Raw genomic sequence first — 20578 nt, 5'->3', positions numbered from 1 at the left:
CGATCCCGGCCGTTCCGACTTATATACTGCGTGCAAAGAAAAGAAGGGTGTGTGCAAAGTTTCAATTCGATAGCTTTAAAACTGAGAGACTAGTTTGCGTAGAAACAGACAGACGGACAGACGGACATGGCTATATCAACTCAGGAGGTGATCCTGATCAAGAATATATATTCTTTATAGGGTCGGAGATGTCTCCTTCACTGCGTTGCACACTTTTGACCAAAATTATAATACGCTCTGCAAGGGTATAAAAACAATAAAAATGCAAGGCACAATCCGAGGCTTTGAGTGGCCATGAAAGAGTAAGGATCGAAGGAAAGGATAATGTCAATCACCAGAACTCTTTAACATAGATTAAAGTATGGTTTTTAAATTTGTTGCCTTTTTTTCAGGGTGCATAACATTTGAATAATATTGTGTAAAAATGTTAGATTGATTCGAGTAAAGCTTCCGAAGTTATGGGCAGTATAACGTAGGTAAGTAGCTCGTTTTGTATTCGATTTTTGGGTGTCCAAAACTTTAAAAAGCTCTCCTGAAAAGTTGCCATTCCAAAGTCGGTGAACACGATCCTGGACGAATCGTTTTGAAAATTTTCACTCTATTTCTGTACCTAAATCCCCAGGTATTGACGTCGAGTGTAGATCTCGTCAGCTGACCAGTGCCAACATGCTGGGCATCGCCGCTGCCCAATGTTAGTTGTATTTACAAATGTGCGCAATTAAATCTTTTATTAAAGCTCCAAATATGATTCGAGATCAAAGTTCGTTCAAAACAATTTGAGTGTGGCTCAACAGAGACTCAAAACAAGTGCTTTACATCCACTGATTAGGATTTGTTCTCTGATAAGGCACAACATCGGCGCAGTCAACAAACAAATCGAAATTCAGTTTTTTCAAAGCGTTTGCCCTTACCGGTTGCTTATTTTATAATGTTCAAGTCAACAATTTATTTTTTCTTGGCGTTCTTTTCATATAATCTGTATGGATCCATGGCAGAAAGCCATGACAATGGGCGATCCGTATGCCTATTGCACGACGCGCCAAATCAATGTGGAGACTTTTGTCTTGGGGCACTGAAGCCAATGCTCGATCACATTGCTTTTCACCAGAAGGAGTGGAGCACTTGCAATCCCCAAAAACATAATGAAACACAGGAAAGACTTGTCAGAATCGAAGCCAAACTTGACAAGTTACTGGACCAGAAGGAAGCTTCATCGACGAATGCAAATATTCTTGAGTTACAGACAAAACTGGATCGGATTGAAAACCTACTCGCAGGCCTGCATAAAAATGTATCTAAAAGTGTCTCCAACGCTGTTATATCTCCTTTGTTCATGCGGATCGGGTCTAGATTAATTTACGTCGAAAACGGAATTAAAAAGTCCTGGGACGGTGCTGAAGAGACCTGCCGCGAGATGGGAGGACATCTGGCAACTATTCAGAACGAATCTGACTTAATCGCCATCAGAGAAGAACTAAAGATCAATGGCGTCTACTGGCTGGGCATCACAGACGTGGCCAAGGAGGGAGAGTTTGTGTCCGTGGCCACTGGCCAACCAGCACCCTTCTTGAAGTGGGAATCAGATCAGCCAAACAATTTATTAGGCAAAGATAATTGTGTGGATATTTACCGCGGCGAAATGTACGATAGCGAATGTAGCAAAAGTCAACATTTTATCTGTGAGGCTGTTGGATAAGTGAAATAATTGAATTTGGTTATTTGTACAAAGGCTTTGCTACGCCTAATGTAAAAATAGTTTTTAAAAAAGTTAGATAAGCATTTTGTTTTGTTAACTGCATTTCTTACTAATAAACAAGTGCTCATATTATATTATTGTCTTCTTGGCTAACTGAGTTGGGGTTTAACCTGAGAAAAGTGAATTTGAAGACGGGTTCTAATAATATTCCAGGTCGGACAGCACAGCAGCAGGCCTTATCTCGAGGTGAACTAGGCTGACATAATCCACCTGAAGAAGGACGAGCTGGTACGCAGCAAAAGAAGAACCGGGTGGAGGAGACTATACACCATGTTCCATGGACTGATGACGACATCGATCGTACCGGATCAGAAGAATCGCGATCCAGACTATTTGGCTGATATTATAATCCAGATAGCCTTGTCTGTTCATGCATGGATACGTGAGGTGGAGTTCGCAGCTGAATCACACGGCTTAAACGAGTCACATCGTTGGCTATTGGGTAATCGAATGCTGCAGTTCCTGTATGATTTAAGGAATTAACACAGCGCTTTCAAAAAGTCTTTGGGTTCCCAATGTAGAACCATCTAGTTGCACAGCAAAGTCGCTCAATTGTTAAAGGGTAATCACTGCTTCAATATTTTATTGCTATGCGCAAGTTTTCTGAACAAGGAGCTCTCGAAGATACAGATACCGGATGCGCAGCTTCGTTGTATTACTGTGTTTCTCTTGATGATCTGTGTTAGAAAATAATGCTTTACAGACAGAACAGACGAGCGATCCAGAAGTGCGTTGCTTGCGGGGGAAGTTGAAGAAAGGCGTGTCAGTACGGTTTGAGTGAATAGATGGAATAGTGTTTAGACCAAATGATAATGAGGAATTGTGTAGGCAAGACGAATTGATAAGGAAAACTCTCGAAAAGAGAGGTCATTTGGCAAGAGATAAATGCGTTTGTGAGTTGAATAAAAACAAGAGAGAACGTTATAATCGGGTGCCCCGACTATCAGATACCCGTTACTCAGGTGAAGGGAGTGCGAGGGAGATGGAGATAGAAACTTCGATCACGCATAACTTTTTAACGAATGGTCCGATTTGAAAAATTTCTTCTACATTTCGATAGGTATTGATAAACACAATAAAACTGCATTTTTACTTTTCCGAAATATTTAAATTTTTAAAATCGTATTTAAGCGATTGTGGGCGTTAAAGGGGGCGTGGCACCATTTTGAAACAAACTTGCGCTGCGTAGGAACTCCTCAAATCTACATGCAAAATGCCAATCTTCTAGCTTTTATAGTTTCCGAGATCTCAGCGTTCATACGGACAGACAGACAGACAGACGGACAGACAGACGGACAGACGGACAGACGGACATGGCTAGATCGACTCGGCTAGTGATCCTGATCAAGAATATATATACTTTATAGGGTCGGAAACGCTCCCTTCTAGCTGTTACATACTTTTGCACGAATACAATATACCCTTTTACTCTACGAGTAACGGGTATAAATATTGTTTTCCTGTGATGAAAAGTAAAGTCGATTTATTCGTAAATATCTATCTGCTGTGTATTGTCCATTCTGTGCAAAACAGTAATCATAACAGAAAGCTTCAAGCATACCTAAAACCCGGCTTCTGTTGATTTGATTCATATCGATTCCTTCCATAAATTCAAAAAGAAAGCGCTTGCTGGTAACTATAGAAGGATGTATCTAAGGAAGTGAAGTATTCGTTCCCAAAAGATTCACACGAGATCGTCTTCCACAAGGGAACGTCGGAGATCTCCCCCAAATCCGTGCTGGTCAGTGCCACTATTTTGCCCTAAGTAGTAGTAGTTGTATTTATGTGCGCAATTTAATGTTCTATTAAAGCTCAAAATATGATTCGAGATTTAAGTTCGTTTAAAACAACTTGAGAGTGGCTCAACAGAGACCGAAATTAAGTGCTTAAAACCCACTGATTAGGATTTATTTGTAACTTTGAAAAAACTATTGTTTTTTTTTATTTGTTTTAACAATTATGAGCGCAATTTATTTATTCATTTCCAGGGGTTTTACTTGTTCTCTGATAAGGCGATTCAAAACATCCGGGAAGTTGCACGCTTTAATTTGGGGCTCTCCAGAAGTGAGCAAATAAGTCTATTAATTAGTTTCTTTAAAGCGCTTGCTCTTAGTGGTTGCTTACTATTCAAATGTCCAAGCCTTCGATTTATTTTTTCTTGGCCTTCCTTTCATACAATTTGTATGGATCCTGGGCAGAAAGTCAGGACAATGGGCGATCCGTATGCCTGTTGAACGACCCGCCAAGCCAATGTGGAAAGTTTTGTCTTGAGGCACTGAAGCCAATGCTCAATCACATTGCTTTTCACCAGAAGGAGTGGAGCACTTGCAATCCCCAAAAACATAATGAAACACAGGAAAGACTTGTCAGAATCGAAGCCAAACTTGACAAGTTGCTGGACCAGGAGGAAGCTTCATCGACGAATGCAAATATTCTTGACTTACACACAAAATTGGAACGAATTGAAAACCTACTGGCAGGCCTGCAGGAAAATGTATCTAAAAGTGTCTCCAACGCTAGTATATCTCCTTTGTTCACGCGGATCGGGTCTAGATTAATTTACATCGAAAGAGAAATCCGAAAGTCCTGGGATGCTGCTGAAGAAACCTGCCGCGCGATGGGAGGTCACCTGGCAACTATTCAGAACGAATCGGATTTTACCGCCATCAACGATGAACTATGGTATGTTGAGACCTACTGGCTGGGCATTTCAGACGTGGTCAAGAAGGGGGAGTTTGTGTCCGTGGCCACTGGAAAACCAGCACCCTTCTTGAAGTGGAAATCACATCGACCATACAGTTTATTTAGCATAGATAACTGTGTGGACATTTACAAAGGCGAAATGTACGATACCGAATGTAGCACAAGTCAATTTTTTATCTGTGAGGCAATTGGATAAGTGAAATAAGTGAAGTTTGTCAATTATGCAAAAGGCCCATTCAACTATCTGATTCGGAACTGATACACCTAATGTATAAATAGTTTTTGAAATAGTTAAATAAGCTTTTGTGTTTTGGTAACTGCATTTCTTACTAATAAACAAGTGTTCATATTATATTATTGTCTTCTTGGCTATCTGAATTGGGGCTTAACCTGAGAAAAGTGAATGTATAACCCGTGTTTATAATATTCGAAGCACCTCCAAGTCGGACAGCACAGCAGCAGGCCTTAAAGCACGCCCATTGCTTCACTGCATTTGCTGGAGGAGGTCATGGTGGTCAGCAGGTCAACTGAGCGAGGCCTACGACAAATGAGGTGTGGAATGAATGGAATGTCTATAAAGATTCCTCTTCTAAACAGGTGACTATTCCAGCAGTGGAAGTGCTGGCTATGAAAGTCATCCCACGACTAAGGATCCTCCAACGGCTGTGGCTACGAACCAGGACCTGATTTTCTTACTGATAATCAAATGTCTATATTATACAAAATTACCAATATTAAATTATTAAGTTGTCTGTCATGGCAGACTAAATTGGGTTTAGCCAGAGAAAAGTGAATGCAGAGATGGGTTCTAATGTTCGAAGTACCTCCAAGTCAGACAACACAACTGAGCAACCGGGCGAGGCCCACGACAAGTGTCGTTTTTTTAGTGGAAGTGCTATGGAAGTCAGCCCTGTACCTAGCAGTTATTACAAAACGACTACATTTCGATTTCTATGACTATATAACTAAAAGCAATAAAAATGCAAGGCACACTGGCCAATCCATGGCTTTGTGTAGCCATGAATGAGTAAGGATCGAGTGAAACGATAATGTCAACCCCCATAGCTGCTCAACATAGATTAAAGTTAAGAATAAGAAGAAAATTGGTCAGGATATTCAAATTAATCGATTTTGAAGTCAAAATCAAACATTAAGCTTAGCGAAATATAAATCTGAGTATGTCAATCGAATTTTGGGTATTTTTAACCTTCTCGTGTGATATAAAAATCTAAGCCAATGGCTATTGTTAGTGGACTTTTCAAATCGATAGACTTTTTCCAGAAGCTAATCGTTTGTAGACAGCATCATGCAGAGCCTTTTAGCAGGCTGGTGGGTAAAAGTCCAAAGTCCTTCCAATCCTTAACATTGATATATGTTGAGGAGACCTGGGGGTGTACATTGACTTGTCATACGATCCTTACGCCTTCTCAAAGCCCTTAATCGGCCAGTGTGCCTTGCATTTTGCAACGGCGTGGGTTCTTTACCATGCTGCAAAGGGCTCCGATTGGTAAAAATGCATCCTGCTTATTAAATTTTAGTTTTTGGACACATGAGGTGTTGATTTTATTTTTACCTTGTAAAGTGCTAAACCATAAAATGAATCATTATACCATTTAGAGTATAGAGGGAAATGGGATTAATAAAAACAAAGTTTCCAAAATAGTTAATTAAAATCCAAGTGTGTAAATAACTTAGTTCAGAGACATTGTGTCCATTTTTTGGTTTTTTTTATTTTTAATTAGTTATTTATAAAAGATAAATTAATGAAGTCACTTGTATTTAACAGTAAATTAATATTTATATCTAAACAGATTTTATATTATTTAAATATCAGAGTATTAGATAAAGAAAAATAACCTTAAAGTTCAACATGCTTGCTGTGCCAGTTCGTCACTGTATCCATCTGAAAAAAACATATAATTTTACTAGTCCGTCAGTGAGATTTGAACGCAGTTCTCCCGCGTTCATCAGAGAACAACTTTTATTTGAAAAATATTATTTTAAAATATTTTCTAAAATAAGTCGTAACTGTGAAAGTTCTAATGTTTAAAATAAATTTTTTTATGTAATTTTTCATATGACAAAAAATATTTTAATTACTTTTTATTAAAAAGTTAAAATTTTAGTCATTGTAAACATGATTATTATACAAGTAAAAAAAAATAAAAATGTATGACCCGACAGCAGACGTTCTAACCACTAGGACAGGGGAAAGCTGATAACCCAAATATTTATATTTTTTAGAGTTATCAAATTTTTAGGGTTAGGTTTAGAATTTGTTTCTATTTTTTAGGGTAAGTTATATTTTAAGGCAGAATTCCTAATTTTAATAAAAAAATTCTAAGCAAGTACCATTTCTATTAAAATATAGAAATTCTTCAGGGATTTAGGACTTTTTTATTTTATAGCGACAATTTCTACATTTGAGAAACGCTATCTTGATTTAAAGGGGTATGGTATTAAAATTAGTTTTTTAAAATTTTTTTTCTGAATGCACAATATTTGAAGAATATTGAGTTAAAATTTTTATATTGATCCGAGTAAAACTTCCGAATTTAAAGGCAGTTGAACCTAGGTAAGTAACTCGTTTTGTATTCGATACGATTTAAAACCCTGTCCTGAAAAGTTGCCATTTTTAAAGTCGGTGAACACGATCCTGCACAATCTACTTCTGAACCTATCCGCAGGTACTGACGTCGAGTGTTTTTCTTTTAACTGATTATTTTTTATTTTCTAATAACTAATATATCGAATTTTTAGGCTAAAATCACGTTTTCGACTTCAAAATGTTACCTTATTTCCAAAAATTTAATGAAAACAAAAAACCTCAACCTTTGCAAACATCTTAACTAATAAGCTATTTTTTTTCTGATGATTCAGTAACGAGTTATACTGTTCACCGCCAAACCTTTTTTCTTGGAGTCGCCTACGGAGCTTGGCTGCGAACGGCTCATTTTTTTTTTTTTTTTGATAATAATTTTTTTGAGAACATAGTTTAAGTATTGTACTTTGGTATGCTTATAAAATAATTGCTCTGACATTAACCGTATCGTGTGACAAAATTCCTGAAAATAGGCCTTTTTTTGCCGAATACCATAAGAAACATTTGGAAGGGGATCGCCGCAGATCTTGTCAGCTGACCAGTGCCAACATGCTGGGCATCGCCGCTGCCCAATGTTAGTTGTATTTACAAATGTGCGCAATTAAATCTTTTATTAAAGCTCCAAATATGATTCGAGATCAAAGTTCGTTCAAAACAATTTGAGTGTGGCTCAACAGAGACTCAAAACAAGTGCTTTACATCCACTGATTAGGATTTGTTCTCTGATAAGGCACAACATCGGCGCAGTCAACAAACAAATCGAAATTCAGTTTTTTCAAAGCGTTTGCCCTTACCGGTTGCTTATTTTATAATGTTCAAGTCAACAATTTATTTTTTCTTGGCGTTCTTTTCATATAATCTGTATGGATCCATGGCAGAAAGCCATGACAATGGGCGATCCGTATGCCTATTGCACGACGCGCCAAATCAATGTGGAGACTTTTGTCTTGGGGCACTGAAGCCAATGCTCGATCACATTGCTTTTCACCAGAAGGAGTGGAGCACTTGCAATCCCCAAAAACATAATGAAACACAGGAAAGACTTGTCAGAATCGAAGCCAAACTTGACAAGTTACTGGACCAGAAGGAAGCTTCATCGACGAATGCAAATATTCTTGAGTTACAGACAAAACTGGATCGGATTGAAAACCTACTCGCAGGCCTGCATAAAAATGTATCTAAAAGTGTCTCCAACGCTGTTATATCTCCTTTGTTCATGCGGATCGGGTCTAGATTAATTTACGTCGAAAACGGAATTAAAAAGTCCTGGGACGGTGCTGAAGAGACCTGCCGCGAGATGGGAGGACATCTGGCAACTATTCAGAACGAATCTGACTTAATCGCCATCAGAGAAGAACTAAAGATCAATGGCGTCTACTGGCTGGGCATCACAGACGTGGCCAAGGAGGGAGAGTTTGTGTCCGTGGCCACTGGCCAACCAGCACCCTTCTTGAAGTGGGAATCAGATCAGCCAAACAATTTATTAGGCAAAGATAATTGTGTGGATATTTACCGCGGCGAAATGTACGATAGCGAATGTAGCAAAAGTCAACATTTTATCTGTGAGGCTGTTGGATAAGTGAAATAATTGAATTTGGTTATTTGTACAAAGGCTTTGCTACGCCTAATGTAAAAATAGTTTTTAAAAAAGTTAGATAAGCATTTTGTTTTGTTAACTGCATTTCTTACTAATAAACAAGTGCTCATATTATATTATTGTCTTCTTGGCTAACTGAGTTGGGGTTTAACCTGAGAAAAGTGAATTTGAAGACGGGTTCTAATAATATTCCAGGTCGGACAGCAACAGCAGCAGGCATTAATTTTTTTTTTATTCTTCTTAGTGGGGGTTCCCTCTTTTCTTTCCATATACTCCTATGGTGCCCCCCCCCGTTCTTCCCTCTTTTTTGGGGGGGGGGGGGGGCCCGCCGCCCCAAGTTTGTTTCTTTTAAAAATTTTATAGCTGCTTTTTAAAAGATAGGGTGGAGCTTATCTCGAGGTGAACTAGGCTGACATAATCCACCTGAAGAAGGACGAGCTGGTACGCAGCAAAAGAAGAACCGGGTGGAGGAGACTATACACCATGTTCCATGGACTGATGACGACATCGATCGTACCGGATCAGAAGAATCGCGATCCAGACTATTTGGCTGATATTATAATCCAGATAGCCTTGTCTGTTCATGCATGGATACGTGAGGTGGAGTTCGCAGCTGAATCACACGGCTTAAACGAGTCACATCGTTGGCTATTGGGTAATCGAATGCTGCAGTTCCTGTATGATTTAAGGAATTAAGACAGCGCCTTCAAAAAGTCTTTGGGTTCCCAATGTAGAACCATCTTGTTGCACAGCAAAGTCGCTCAATTGTTAAAGGGTAATCACTGCTTCAATATTTTATTGCTATGCGCAAGTTTTCTGAACAAGGAGCCCTCGAAGATACAGATACCGGATGCGCAGCTTCGTTGTATTACTGTGTTTCTCTTGATGATCTGTGTTTGAAAATAATGCTTTACAGACAGAACAGACGAGCGATCCAGAAGTGCGTTGCTTGCGGGGGAAATTGAAGAAAGGCGTGTCAGTACGGTTTGAGTGAATAGATGGAATAGTGTTTAGACCAAATGATAATGAGGAATTGTGTAGGCAAGACGAATTGATAAGGAAAACTCTCGAAAAGAGAGGTCCTTTGGCAAGAGATAAATGCGTTAGTAAGTTGAATGAAAAATATTGCTTTCCTGTGATGAAAAGTAAAGTCAATTTATTCATAAATAACTGTCTGCTGTGTATTTTCCAATCTGTGCAAAACAGTAATCATAACAGAAACCTTCAAGCACACCTAAAACCCGGCTTCTGTTGATTTCATTCATATCGATTCCTTCCATAAATTGGAAAAAAAAGCGCTTGCTGGTAACTATGGAAGTCTTCGTAAATTTGAAAAATTATATCCTATTGAATCTACCAGCTCTAAGAAAGTGAAGTATTCGTTCCCCAAAGATTCCCACCAGATCGTCTCCCACAAGGGAACGTCGGAGATCTCCCCCAAATCCGTGCTGGTCAGTGCCACTATTTTGCCCTAAGTAGTAGTAGTTGTATTTATGTGCGCAATTTAATGTTCTATTAAAGCTCAAAATATGATTCGAGATTTAAGTTCGTTCAAAACAACTTGAGAGTGGCTCAACAGAGACCGAAATTAAGTGCTTAAAACCCACTGATTAGGATTTATTTGTAACTTTGAAGAAACTATTTTATTTGTATTATCAATTATGAGCGCAATTTATTTATTCATTTCCAGGGGTTTTACTTGTTCTCTGATAAGGCGATACAAAACATCCGGGAAGTTGCACGCTTTTATTTGGGGCTCTCCAGAAATGAGCAAATAAGTCTATTAATTAGTTTCTTTAAAGCGCTTGCTCTTAGTGGTTGCTTACTATTCAAATGTCCAAGCCTTCGATTTTATTTTTCTTGGCCTTCCTTTTATACAATTTGTATGGATCCTGGGCAGAAAGTCAGGACAATGGGCGATCCGTATGCCTGTTGAACGACCCGCCAAACCAATGTGGAAAGTTTTGTCTTGGGGCACTGAAGCCAATGCTCGATCACATTGCTTTTCACCAGATGGAGTGGAGCACTTGCAATCCCCAAAAACATAATGAAACACAGGAAAGACTTGTCAGAATCGAAGCCAAACTCGACAAGTTGCTCAACCAGGAGGAAGCTTCATCGACGAATGCAAAAATCCTTGACTTACACACGAAACTGGAACGAATTGAAAACCTACTTGCAGGCCTGCAGGAAAATGTGTCTACAAGTGTCTCCAACGCTAGTATATCTGCTTTGTTCACGCGGATCGGGTCTAGGTTAATTTACATCGAAAAAGAAATCGAAAAGTCCTGGGACGCTGCTGAAGAAACCTGCCGCGAAATGGGAGGTCACCTGGCAACTATTCAGAACGAATCGGATTTTACCGCCATCAAAGATGAACTATCGCATCCTGAGAGCTATTGGCTAGGCATTTCAGACGTGGCCAAGGAGGGGGAGTATGTGTCCGTGGCCACTGGCAAACTTGCACCCTTTCTCAAGTGGGAAAAAAATCAACCAAACAATTTATTTGGAAAAGATAACTGTGTGGATATTTACCGCGGCGAAATGTACGATAGCGATTGTCGCACAAGTCAATTTTTTATCTGTGAGGCAATATGATAAGTGAAATAAGTGAAGTTTGTCAATTATACAAAAGGCCTATTCAACTATCTAATACGGAACTGATACACCTAATGTATAAATAGTTTTGAAAAAAGTTAAATAAGCTTTTGCGTTTTGGTAACTGCATTTCTTACTAATAAACAAGTGTTCATATTATATTATTGTCTTCTTGGCTAACTGAATTGGGGTTTAACCTGATAAAAGTGAATGTATAACCCGTGTTTATAATATTCGAAGCACCTCCAAGTCGGACAGCACAGCAGCAGGCCTTATAGCACGCCCATTGCTTCACTGCATCCGGCTGGAGGAGGTCATGGTGGTCAGCAGGTCAACTGAGCGAGGCCTTCGACAAATGAGGTGTGGGTGAGTCACGAGAAGACAGAAATGAATGGAATGTCTATAAAGACTTCTCTTCTAAACAGGTGGCTATTCCAGCAGTGGAAGTGCTGGCTATGAAAGTCATCCCTATACCTACGACTAAGGATCCTCCAACGGCTGTGGCTACGAACCAGGACCTGATTTTCTTACTGATAAACAAATGTCTATATTATACAAAATTACCAATATTGACTAAATTGTGGTTTAGCCTGAGAAAAGTGAATGTAGAGATGGGTTCTAATGTTCGAAGCACCTCGAAGTCAGACAACACAACTGAGCAACCGGGCGAGGCCCACGATTATCTTGATTTAAGGGGGTACGGTATTTAAATTAGTTTTTTTGCCTTTTTTATCATTTTTTTCTGAATGCACAACATTTGAAGAATATTGTGTTAATTGCGTTTAGATTGATCCGAGTAAAACTTCCGAATTTATTGGCAGTTGAACCTAGGTAAGTAGCTCATTTTGTATTCGATACGATTTAAAACGCTCTCCTGAAAAGTTTCCATTTTCAAAATCGGTGAACACCGTCCTGCAAAATCTACTGGACGAATCGTTTTGACTTTTGGCACACGATTTCTGAACCTATCCGCAGGTAGATTGATCCGAGTAAAACTTCCGAATTTATTGGCAGTTGAACCTAGGTAAGTAGCTCATATTGTATTCGATACGATTTAAAACGCTCTCCTGAAAAGTTGCCATTTTCAAAATCGGTGAACACCGTCCTGCAAAATCTACTGGACGAATCGTTTTGACTTTTGGCACACGATTTCTGAACCTATCCGCAGGTACTAACGTCGAGTGTTTTTATACCCTTGCAGAGGGTATTATAATTTTGGTCAAAAGTGTGCAACGCAGTGAAGGAGACATCTCCGACCCTATAAAGTATATATATTCTTGATCAGGATCACCTCCTGAGTTGATATAAGCATGTCCGTCTGTCCGTCTGTCCGTCTGTCCGTCTGTCCGTCTGTCTGTCCGTCTGTCTGTCCGTCTGTCTGTTTCTACGCGAACTAGTCTCTCAGTTTTAAAGATATCGAGTTGAAACTTTGCACACAGCCTTCTTTCCTTTGCACGCAGTATATAAGTCGGAACGGCCGGGATCGGCCGACTATATCCTATAGCTGCCATATAACTGATTGATCGGAAATGCCATAACTTTGGTGTTTGTAAAGTTAGGAAGTTGGAATTTTCTATGCGTTTTATATTTGGCCAATCAATCTGACCTACCAAATTTCATAAGGATCGGCCGACTATATCCTATAGCCGCCATATAGCTGATTGATCGGAAATGCCATAACTTTGGTGTTTGTAAATTTAGAAAGTTGGGATTTTCTATGGGTTTTATTTTTGGCCAATCAATCTGACCTACCAAATTTCATAAGGATCGGCCGACTATATCTTATAGCTGCCATATAACTGAACGATTGGAAATGTCATAACTTTGGTGTTTTTAAAGTTAGGAAGTTGGGACTTTTTATGAGTATTAAGAATGCATACTATGAATAATTTTGGAGAATATAATTTACAGAATATTCTGCAAGGGTATATCAACTTCGGCTCCGCCCGAAGTTAGCTTTCCTTTCTTGTTTTAACTGATTATTTTTAATTTTCTAATAACTTATATATCGAATTTTTAGGCTAAAATCACGTTTGCGACTTCAAAGTGTTACCCAGATTCCAAAAATTGAATACAAATAAAAAACCTTAACGTAGTTACCTTTGTAAACATCTTAACTAATAAGCCATTTTTTATACCCTTGCAGAGGGTATTATAATTTTGATCAAAAGTGTGCAACGCAGTGAAGGAGACATCTCCGACATCTCCGATCACCTCCTGAGTTGATATAGCCATGTCCCTCTGTCCGTCTGTCTGTCCGTCTGTTTGTTTCGAATTGAAACTTTGCACACACCCTTCTTTCCTTTGCACGCAGTATATATGTCGGAACGGCCCGGATCGGCCGACTATATCCTATAGCTGCCATATAACTGATTGATCGGATATGCCATACCTTTAGTGTTTGTAAAGTTAGGAAGCTGGGATTTCCTATGGGTTTTATATTTGGTCAATCAATCAGACCTACCAAATTTCAAAAGGATCGGCCGACTATATCCTATAGCTGCCATATAACTGATTGATCGGAAATGCCATAACTTTGGTGTTTGTAAAGTTAGAAAGTTGGGATTTTTGATGGGTTTTATTTTTGGCCAATTAATCCGTCCCACCAAATTTCATATGGATCAGCCTACTATATCCTATAGCTGCCATATAACTGAACGATTGGAAATGCCATAACTTTGGTGTTTTTAAAGTTAGGAAGTTGGGATTTTTTATGAGTATTAAGAATGCATCATATGAATAATTTTGGAGAATATAATTTACAGAGTATTCTGCAAGGGTATATCAACTTCGGGTCCGCCCGAAGTTAGCTTTCCTTTCTTGTTTTCTTTCTGATGATCCAGTAACGAGTTATACTGTTCACCGCCAAACAATTTTTCTTGAAGGCGCCTACCGAGCTTGGCTGTGAACGGCTCATTTATATTTATTCCATGAAAATTTGTGAGAACATAGTTTAAGTGTTGTACTTTGATACGCTTATAAAATAATTGATAATTGAGCCGTATCGTGTGACAAAATTCCTGAAAATAGGCCTTTTTTGTCCCAATTAACCATAAGAAACATTTGGAAGGGGATCGCCGCAGATCTCGTCAGCTGACCAGTGCCAACATGCTGGGCATCGCCGCTGCCGTTATCAATGCACTATGGTTTTTTTCGCGTTATTTTTGGCATAAAGTCAATTTTTTCTTTTGGATCTTTTTTTTTTGTATAAAAAAATATGTAACTTTAACATATGGAGCAACACTGTTCTGCTGACGAGCTGTTAAAGTCAGCTGATTATGTACCACCTGTTTTGTATGAAATTGGCGCGAAAAATTGTGCGACTTTGATTGTTTGTTGTGGAAAAAGTTTACGAAAAAGTTAAATGAATAAATATGGAAAACGATTGTCCAGGTATGTAAAATTAAAATAAGACAAGAGAGAACGCTATAGTTGGGTGCCCCGACTATCAGATACCCGTTACTCAGGGGAAGGGAGTGCGAGGGAGATGGAGATAGAAACTTTGATCACGCATAACTTTTTAATGAATGGTCCGATTTGAAAAATTCCTTCTACATTTCGATAGGTATTAATAAACACAATAAAACTGAATTTTTAGTTTTCCGAAATATTTAAATTTTTAAAATCGTATTTTAGCGATTGTGGGCGTTAAAGGGGGCGTGGCACCTTTTTGAAACAAACTTGCGCTGCGTAGGAACTCCTAGAATCTGCATGCAAAATGCTAATCTTCTAGCTTTTATAGTTTCCGAGATCTCAGCGTTCATACGGACGGACAGACAGACGGACAGACGGACATGGCTATATCGACTCGGCTAGTGACCCTGATCAAGAATATATATACTTTATAGGGTCGGAAACGCTTCCTTCTAGCTGTTACATACTTTTGCACGAATACAATATACCCTTTTACTTTACGAGTAACGGGTATAAATACCAATTTTTGTGTCGTTGTTATGTGTTTTTGCCCAATTGTACCGTGTTTAGTTTATGTGTATTTATATATGTATTTAGAACGAGCTTAACAAGTGTAGTTCTGTTTCGTGGATCAGTACTTTTGCATGGCAAAGTGTTGCAAAAAGTTGTAAACGAGAAACTATTAACCAAAGTGTGCAGATTAATGGGAAACTAACCCTTTTTGTCCGAATCCACACGTGTTCGAAAAAATCCAAATTTTCTAGTACAATATGTGTTCAGTCGTGCTGAGCTGGTTGACATTTCGAGCAACAACAATCGCTCAGGAGACGCCGTACAACAGCACATATTGAGAGTGATCGCACAAAAACATTTAGATAACGAAACCATAAAGTCGATTAAGGAAAAAGTGAAAGGCTTTGTCAGTTATTTAAATAAACACTTGCCTAAATGTAATTCAACTCTAGAAAGATTTAAGGGAAAGCGCGCAAAACTTGGTAGGTCATCCTGGGAGCTTAAAAAATGTATCCAAACCAAATTTCAATTTAATAGGTTTTAAATTAGAGTTTATGCCAAAAAAACGGAAAAAAACCATAGTGCAATGTTAGTTGTATTTATGTGCGCAATTTAATCTTTTATTAAAGCTCCAAATATGATTCGAGATCAAAGTTCGTTGAAAACAATTTGAGTGTGGCTCAACAGAGACTCAAAACAAGTGCTTTTCACTGATTAGGATTTGTTTTCTGATAAGGCACAACATCGGCGCAGTTCTTAGCTTTAATTTAGGGTTCTTCGAAAGTCAACAAATACCGGTTGCTTACTTTTAATATGTTCAAGTCATCGATTTATTTTTTCTTGGTGTTCCATGCCATGACAATGGGCGATCCGTATGCCTATTGAACGACCCGCCAAATCAATGTGGGGAGTTTTGTCTTGAGGCACTGAAGCCAATGCTCGATCACATTGCTTTTCACCAGAAGGAGTGGAGCACTTGCAATCCCCAAAAACATAATAAAACACAGGAAAGACTTGTCAGAATCGAAGCCAAACTTGACAAGTTGCTGGACCAGAAGGAAGCTTCATCGACGAATGCAAATATTCTTGAGTTTCAGACTAAACTGGATCGGATTGAAAACCTTCTGACAGGCCTGCATAATAATGTGTCTAAGCGAGTCTCCAACGCTGTTATATCTCCTTTGTTCACGCGGATCGGGTCTAGATTAATTTACGTCGAAAACGGAATTAAAAAGTCCTGGGACGGTGCTGAAGAGACCTGCCGCGAGATGGGAGGTCACCTGGCAACTATTCAGAACGAATCTGACTTAAACAGCATCGAAAAAGAACTAGAGCTCCATGGCGTCTACTGGCTGGGCATCACAGACGTGGCCAAGGAGGGGGAGTATGTGTCCGTGGCCACTGGCGAACCAGCACCCTTCTTGAAGTGGGAAGAAGATCAACCATTCACTTTATCACACCAATATAACTGTGTGGATATTTACAAGGGCGAAATGTACGATACCGACTGTAGCAGAAGTCAATATTTTATCTGTGAGGCTGTTGGATAAGTGAAATAAGTAAAGTTTTTTATTTATACAAAAGTCTCACTCAACCATGAAATACAACTTAAGTAAAAACAGTTTTTTAAAAAGTTAAATAAAATGTTGTGACTTGAGATATGCGAAGAAAAATGAACCAATTGTTAAATTATTATGTTGTTTTTCAGCATAAGAGGCACTTATAAATAAATCTATTATATTGTCCATTTTCTTGTTTCATGGCTAACTGAGTTGGGTTTTAAGCTGAGAAAAGCGAAGACGGGTTCTAATGTTCGTTGCACCTCGGAATTGGACAGCACAGCAGCTGGCTTTATATCAAAGCCCATTAGTTCAATGCTTCCGGAAATGAATCCACTGAATAAGAGGGTCTGAACTGAGTATTAATCTATTAATAAGGTTAGTATTTGTTCAAGACCGCTAAATTGTTCGGGTATGGTATACCTTTTTGAATCTTTATTTTGGCTCTTGTGGCTTCCTTTGACATTGGTTCCCTAAGCCATTTCCTATTGTCCGTTAGAGGATTGGAATCCGGGACCCCAGCCGCATTAGTGAACTTGCTGGCATGCCGGCGGCACATTCCACACTTGCAGGGAACTCATTAGGCACCTGACCAAATGCAAAACCTCCACTCCACCCAGACGCTAAAATTCAGTAAGCCCCGGGGCTGGCAGCACTTCCCACCATAAATGTCAGCCGCAAAATATGAACTGGCAAGTGTGGAGCGGACCGTCCTGTACGCATCATAAACTGCGGCAATAACGACAAACGATGGAATATATCAACTAATCCTCCGAACTGCACTTTGTTAAGAAAACAGGGTAACAATAACAGAGGCACACCCAAAAATGCAATGAAAATATTTTGACAGAGACCGACGAACGCACACAGGGTGACAAACTGGAGAAGGAGCCTTTGATGTCCAGGGGTTTTTCGGCCTTCGATCAAATGTTCGAGCCAATTAGCAGCACGCCTTGAGAAACACACAGGTGGTGGTGGTCCTGGATTCCCATTTTATCCACTAACCAAATTAGAGACAATTAAAGTGAGAGTTCACGATTGTCGGGATACGATAAGAGCCCCATGCGTGACTGCGGAAAATTATTTGCATAATTTGACAGTTCATCTTTTGATTGGCCTGCGGCGGAAAAACCACAAACAGCAGTCTGGATAAAAATATTCATTTATTTGAAAACATAAAAATTAATGCGAAAATGTTGTACGCACAAGCCAGGCGACATTAAAACTACATAAATTCAATTAAATGTGACAAACGAACGAAAACGAAAAAAAAATGCACACACGAAATGAGAAGAAAACCAAAAATAAAAAATAAAAAGAAATGGAAACGTTGGCGGGTTAAATTACTAAAAATGTAATAAAATGTTTGCTGTTAATAATTAAGTAGAGCTCTCGTTTTGGTGGCAGTTTGACGATGACACATGGCGAGACGACGACAGGTCTGCATGTCAAATTAATACAAAGAGAAATTACATTTTTTCACAATCGTGTTTTTTATTGAGGGAACAAAATATAATTACCGCAACCTTAAGTATGTTTCATTGATTTATTCAGACAGGCTAAGGTTTTAAAGAAAACAAAGCTTATGAATTTTTCTCGTCTGCACTAAACTTTTTAAGTCCATATGTATATTGAACCTTTTTACTCTTTGGTATAGATATTTACGTCCCTAGTAACTAAGATCTTGCTACTGGTATTAAAAAAATACTCAACTTTAATAGAACTACTCATAAATTGTAGCTTAAAATTTACCAACCCGAAACCAAGTAGCTGACTGATCCAGAAGCATAACCAATTCACAAGGATACATTTCGGTGTACAGCCAACATGCCCACGGGGAAATGCTCAACAGCTCAGACCATGGAAACGCTTACTTTGTATAGGGCAAAACGAGTCATAAATAGTTAATTACACAACATTTCATAAATCACACAAAGTGACAAAGCAGCAGTCAACAGCCGGGACTCAATGACTCCTTGCTGACAGAAAAGGACTCCCCACTTAACCCATTCCAGCCCACTCCTCTGACGGACTAAACTTCCAAAAGGCAAATCAAATTAAGCGGCAAATAACTTGCAAGAGCACATACGACTCGAGTTAATACACTGAAGAAACTGTATTGTTTACTAATAACTAGTTTCAATAAATTCAATTAAATTATAATAAAATAAATTTATTTAGGAGGAAAAATATTTATATGACTTGTATTTAATTTTTTATTTTTTAATTTGTTCCAACTTGATTGAAATCATTAAAATTTTACATTATTTGTTTATAAACATTTTTAAGCAGGAACATTAAGATAATTTAAATTCCGGGCCAAAACTTTCGAACTTTCGCATTTTTCCGCATTTGTTTTCCTTAGTACATTTTTTTTGTTGAGTGCATTTTTCGAAAGACAGACAGACAACCATCGAACTATCAACTCGACTTGGTTTATGAATAGTTTAAGATGACGAAGGACTCAGAGATGGGAACACAAAATTTAGTTGAGCTGTGGCTCATTCGCATGCCGCCTGCGGTTGCACTTAATTTAATTGGGAAATTTTAAAACCACGTCACTTAAGTGAAAGCCAGACCAACAGAAACAGCATGCCTTGTAAATGGATTAATGTTTACTTTTGTTTCTATGCAAAAGTTACAGGAAATTGCAATTTTTCTACCCAAAATCCAAAAAAAGGAAGGGAACGGCGGACAACAAGTCAACAGATTGGACTCGGCAACCTCTTTTTTGCCTCGGGTTAATTGACTGCACGAAGGGAAAAGATACGGAAAACGGGGGTTAAGGCAGGAAAGTTGGACATTAAGGGAAATGAATCCTTTTTGGGCCACAGTTATGTATAGCTTATCGAGGGCTTGAACTAATGAAAAAGTTGAAAGGCTAAAAGGGCATGGTTATTAAAATACCCAGCACTTGTTTTACTACTTAACGAAAATTCAATTAATTTAATTAAGAAATAAGAAAATAATACAAATAAAATATAATTTTAAATTATTATTATGTTTTTTAACTAAGATTAGTTTGTATATAATATTATTCAATAATAAATGTAGAAAATAAAAAGATACGAAACTTTTTGTGACTGAAATATCATTTTAATACATATAAATAATTTACTAAAAGTAATAAATGATTTTATTTTTGAACCTATTCTAACTGAATAATATAATCATTATAATAATTTAACATTTTGTAATGACTAAAAAAAAAAAACCTTTTTGCAATCCATTGCATAATATTCGTCTTTTCATCATACCCCAAAATCTTTTTGGTTTCCAAGAGCAAAGCGTCCAGTAGGCAAATAGTACGCAATGAAAGACAAACAAATGTGTTCATGTGTGGGATATGGATATGGATATGAAAGCCTCTTCAGAGATAGAAAAATAAATGGGAGAAGGAGGAACTCCAGATAAATATTATTAATTAAGTGTCTGGGCAGACTGTAAGCTGCAGAAGAGTGTTGTAATCATCGGCTAACAACGCACCCATTGATTTTATCAACGTCAAGTGAGCGGAATCCCCAGCTCGATTCAATTCAATGAAGTGTTGAACTCTGTCCAGGATCCAAAGTACCTCCACCAAAAACACAAGCCATCCAATGCCCAACCCCAAAACCCCAAGTTCAACTTATAAATAAACGTTTAAATCCTCATGAATGCTTACAGTTGGCTTTATGTTAACTGGGGGCGAAAGTTTTGCGCTTTTGTTTTTGGCCAAATTTCTTTTTCGCTCTTTCCCGGAGTTGGGTCGTAAGTTTTTAGTGTTATTGCCCCCATGGACAACTAGCGAGGCGGATTTGGTTTCGGTTTCGGAATCGGATCCGTTCCAAGTGCGT

At 38.5% G+C, this 20578-nt stretch overlaps 4 protein-coding genes across 4 annotated transcripts; all 4 read left to right on the top strand.

Moving 5' to 3' along the window:
• The first annotated feature begins 892 nt into the window (after positions 1–892).
• Positions 893–1830, top strand: LOC123037154 (accessory gland protein Acp29AB-like). Its single transcript, XM_044456733.1, has one exon. It carries the CDS (start codon positions 929–931, stop codon positions 1694–1696), a length of 768 nt encoding a protein of 255 aa, XP_044312668.1. The 5' UTR covers positions 893–928; the 3' UTR covers positions 1697–1830.
• A 6102-nt stretch (positions 1831–7932) lies between these two features.
• Positions 7933–8640, top strand: LOC108048446 (accessory gland protein Acp29AB-like). The gene has a single exon (XM_017129114.2). It carries the CDS (start codon positions 7933–7935, stop codon positions 8638–8640), a length of 708 nt encoding a protein of 235 aa, XP_016984603.2.
• Positions 8641–10468: 1828 nt separating this feature from the next.
• LOC123037158 (accessory gland protein Acp29AB-like) lies at positions 10469–11415 on the top strand. Its single transcript, XM_044456757.1, has one exon. The coding sequence runs from the start codon at positions 10492–10494 to the stop codon at positions 11254–11256; it is 765 nt and encodes a 254-aa protein (XP_044312692.1). The 5' UTR covers positions 10469–10491; the 3' UTR covers positions 11257–11415.
• Positions 11416–16118: 4703 nt separating this feature from the next.
• Positions 16119–16897, top strand: LOC108048444 (accessory gland protein Acp29AB-like). The gene has a single exon (XM_017129111.2). The coding sequence runs from the start codon at positions 16119–16121 to the stop codon at positions 16731–16733; it is 615 nt and encodes a 204-aa protein (XP_016984600.1). The 3' UTR covers positions 16734–16897.
• Positions 16898–20578: the final 3681 nt, after the last annotated feature.

This window comes from Drosophila rhopaloa, unplaced genomic scaffold, assembly GCF_018152115.1.
Source record: "Drosophila rhopaloa isolate 14029-0021.01 unplaced genomic scaffold, ASM1815211v1 contig_150, whole genome shotgun sequence".
Classification (NCBI taxonomy): domain Eukaryota; kingdom Metazoa; phylum Arthropoda; class Insecta; order Diptera; family Drosophilidae; genus Drosophila; species Drosophila rhopaloa.
The sequence above is the reverse complement of the archived record's forward strand: the minus strand, read 5'-3'. Positions and strand labels throughout refer to the sequence as shown.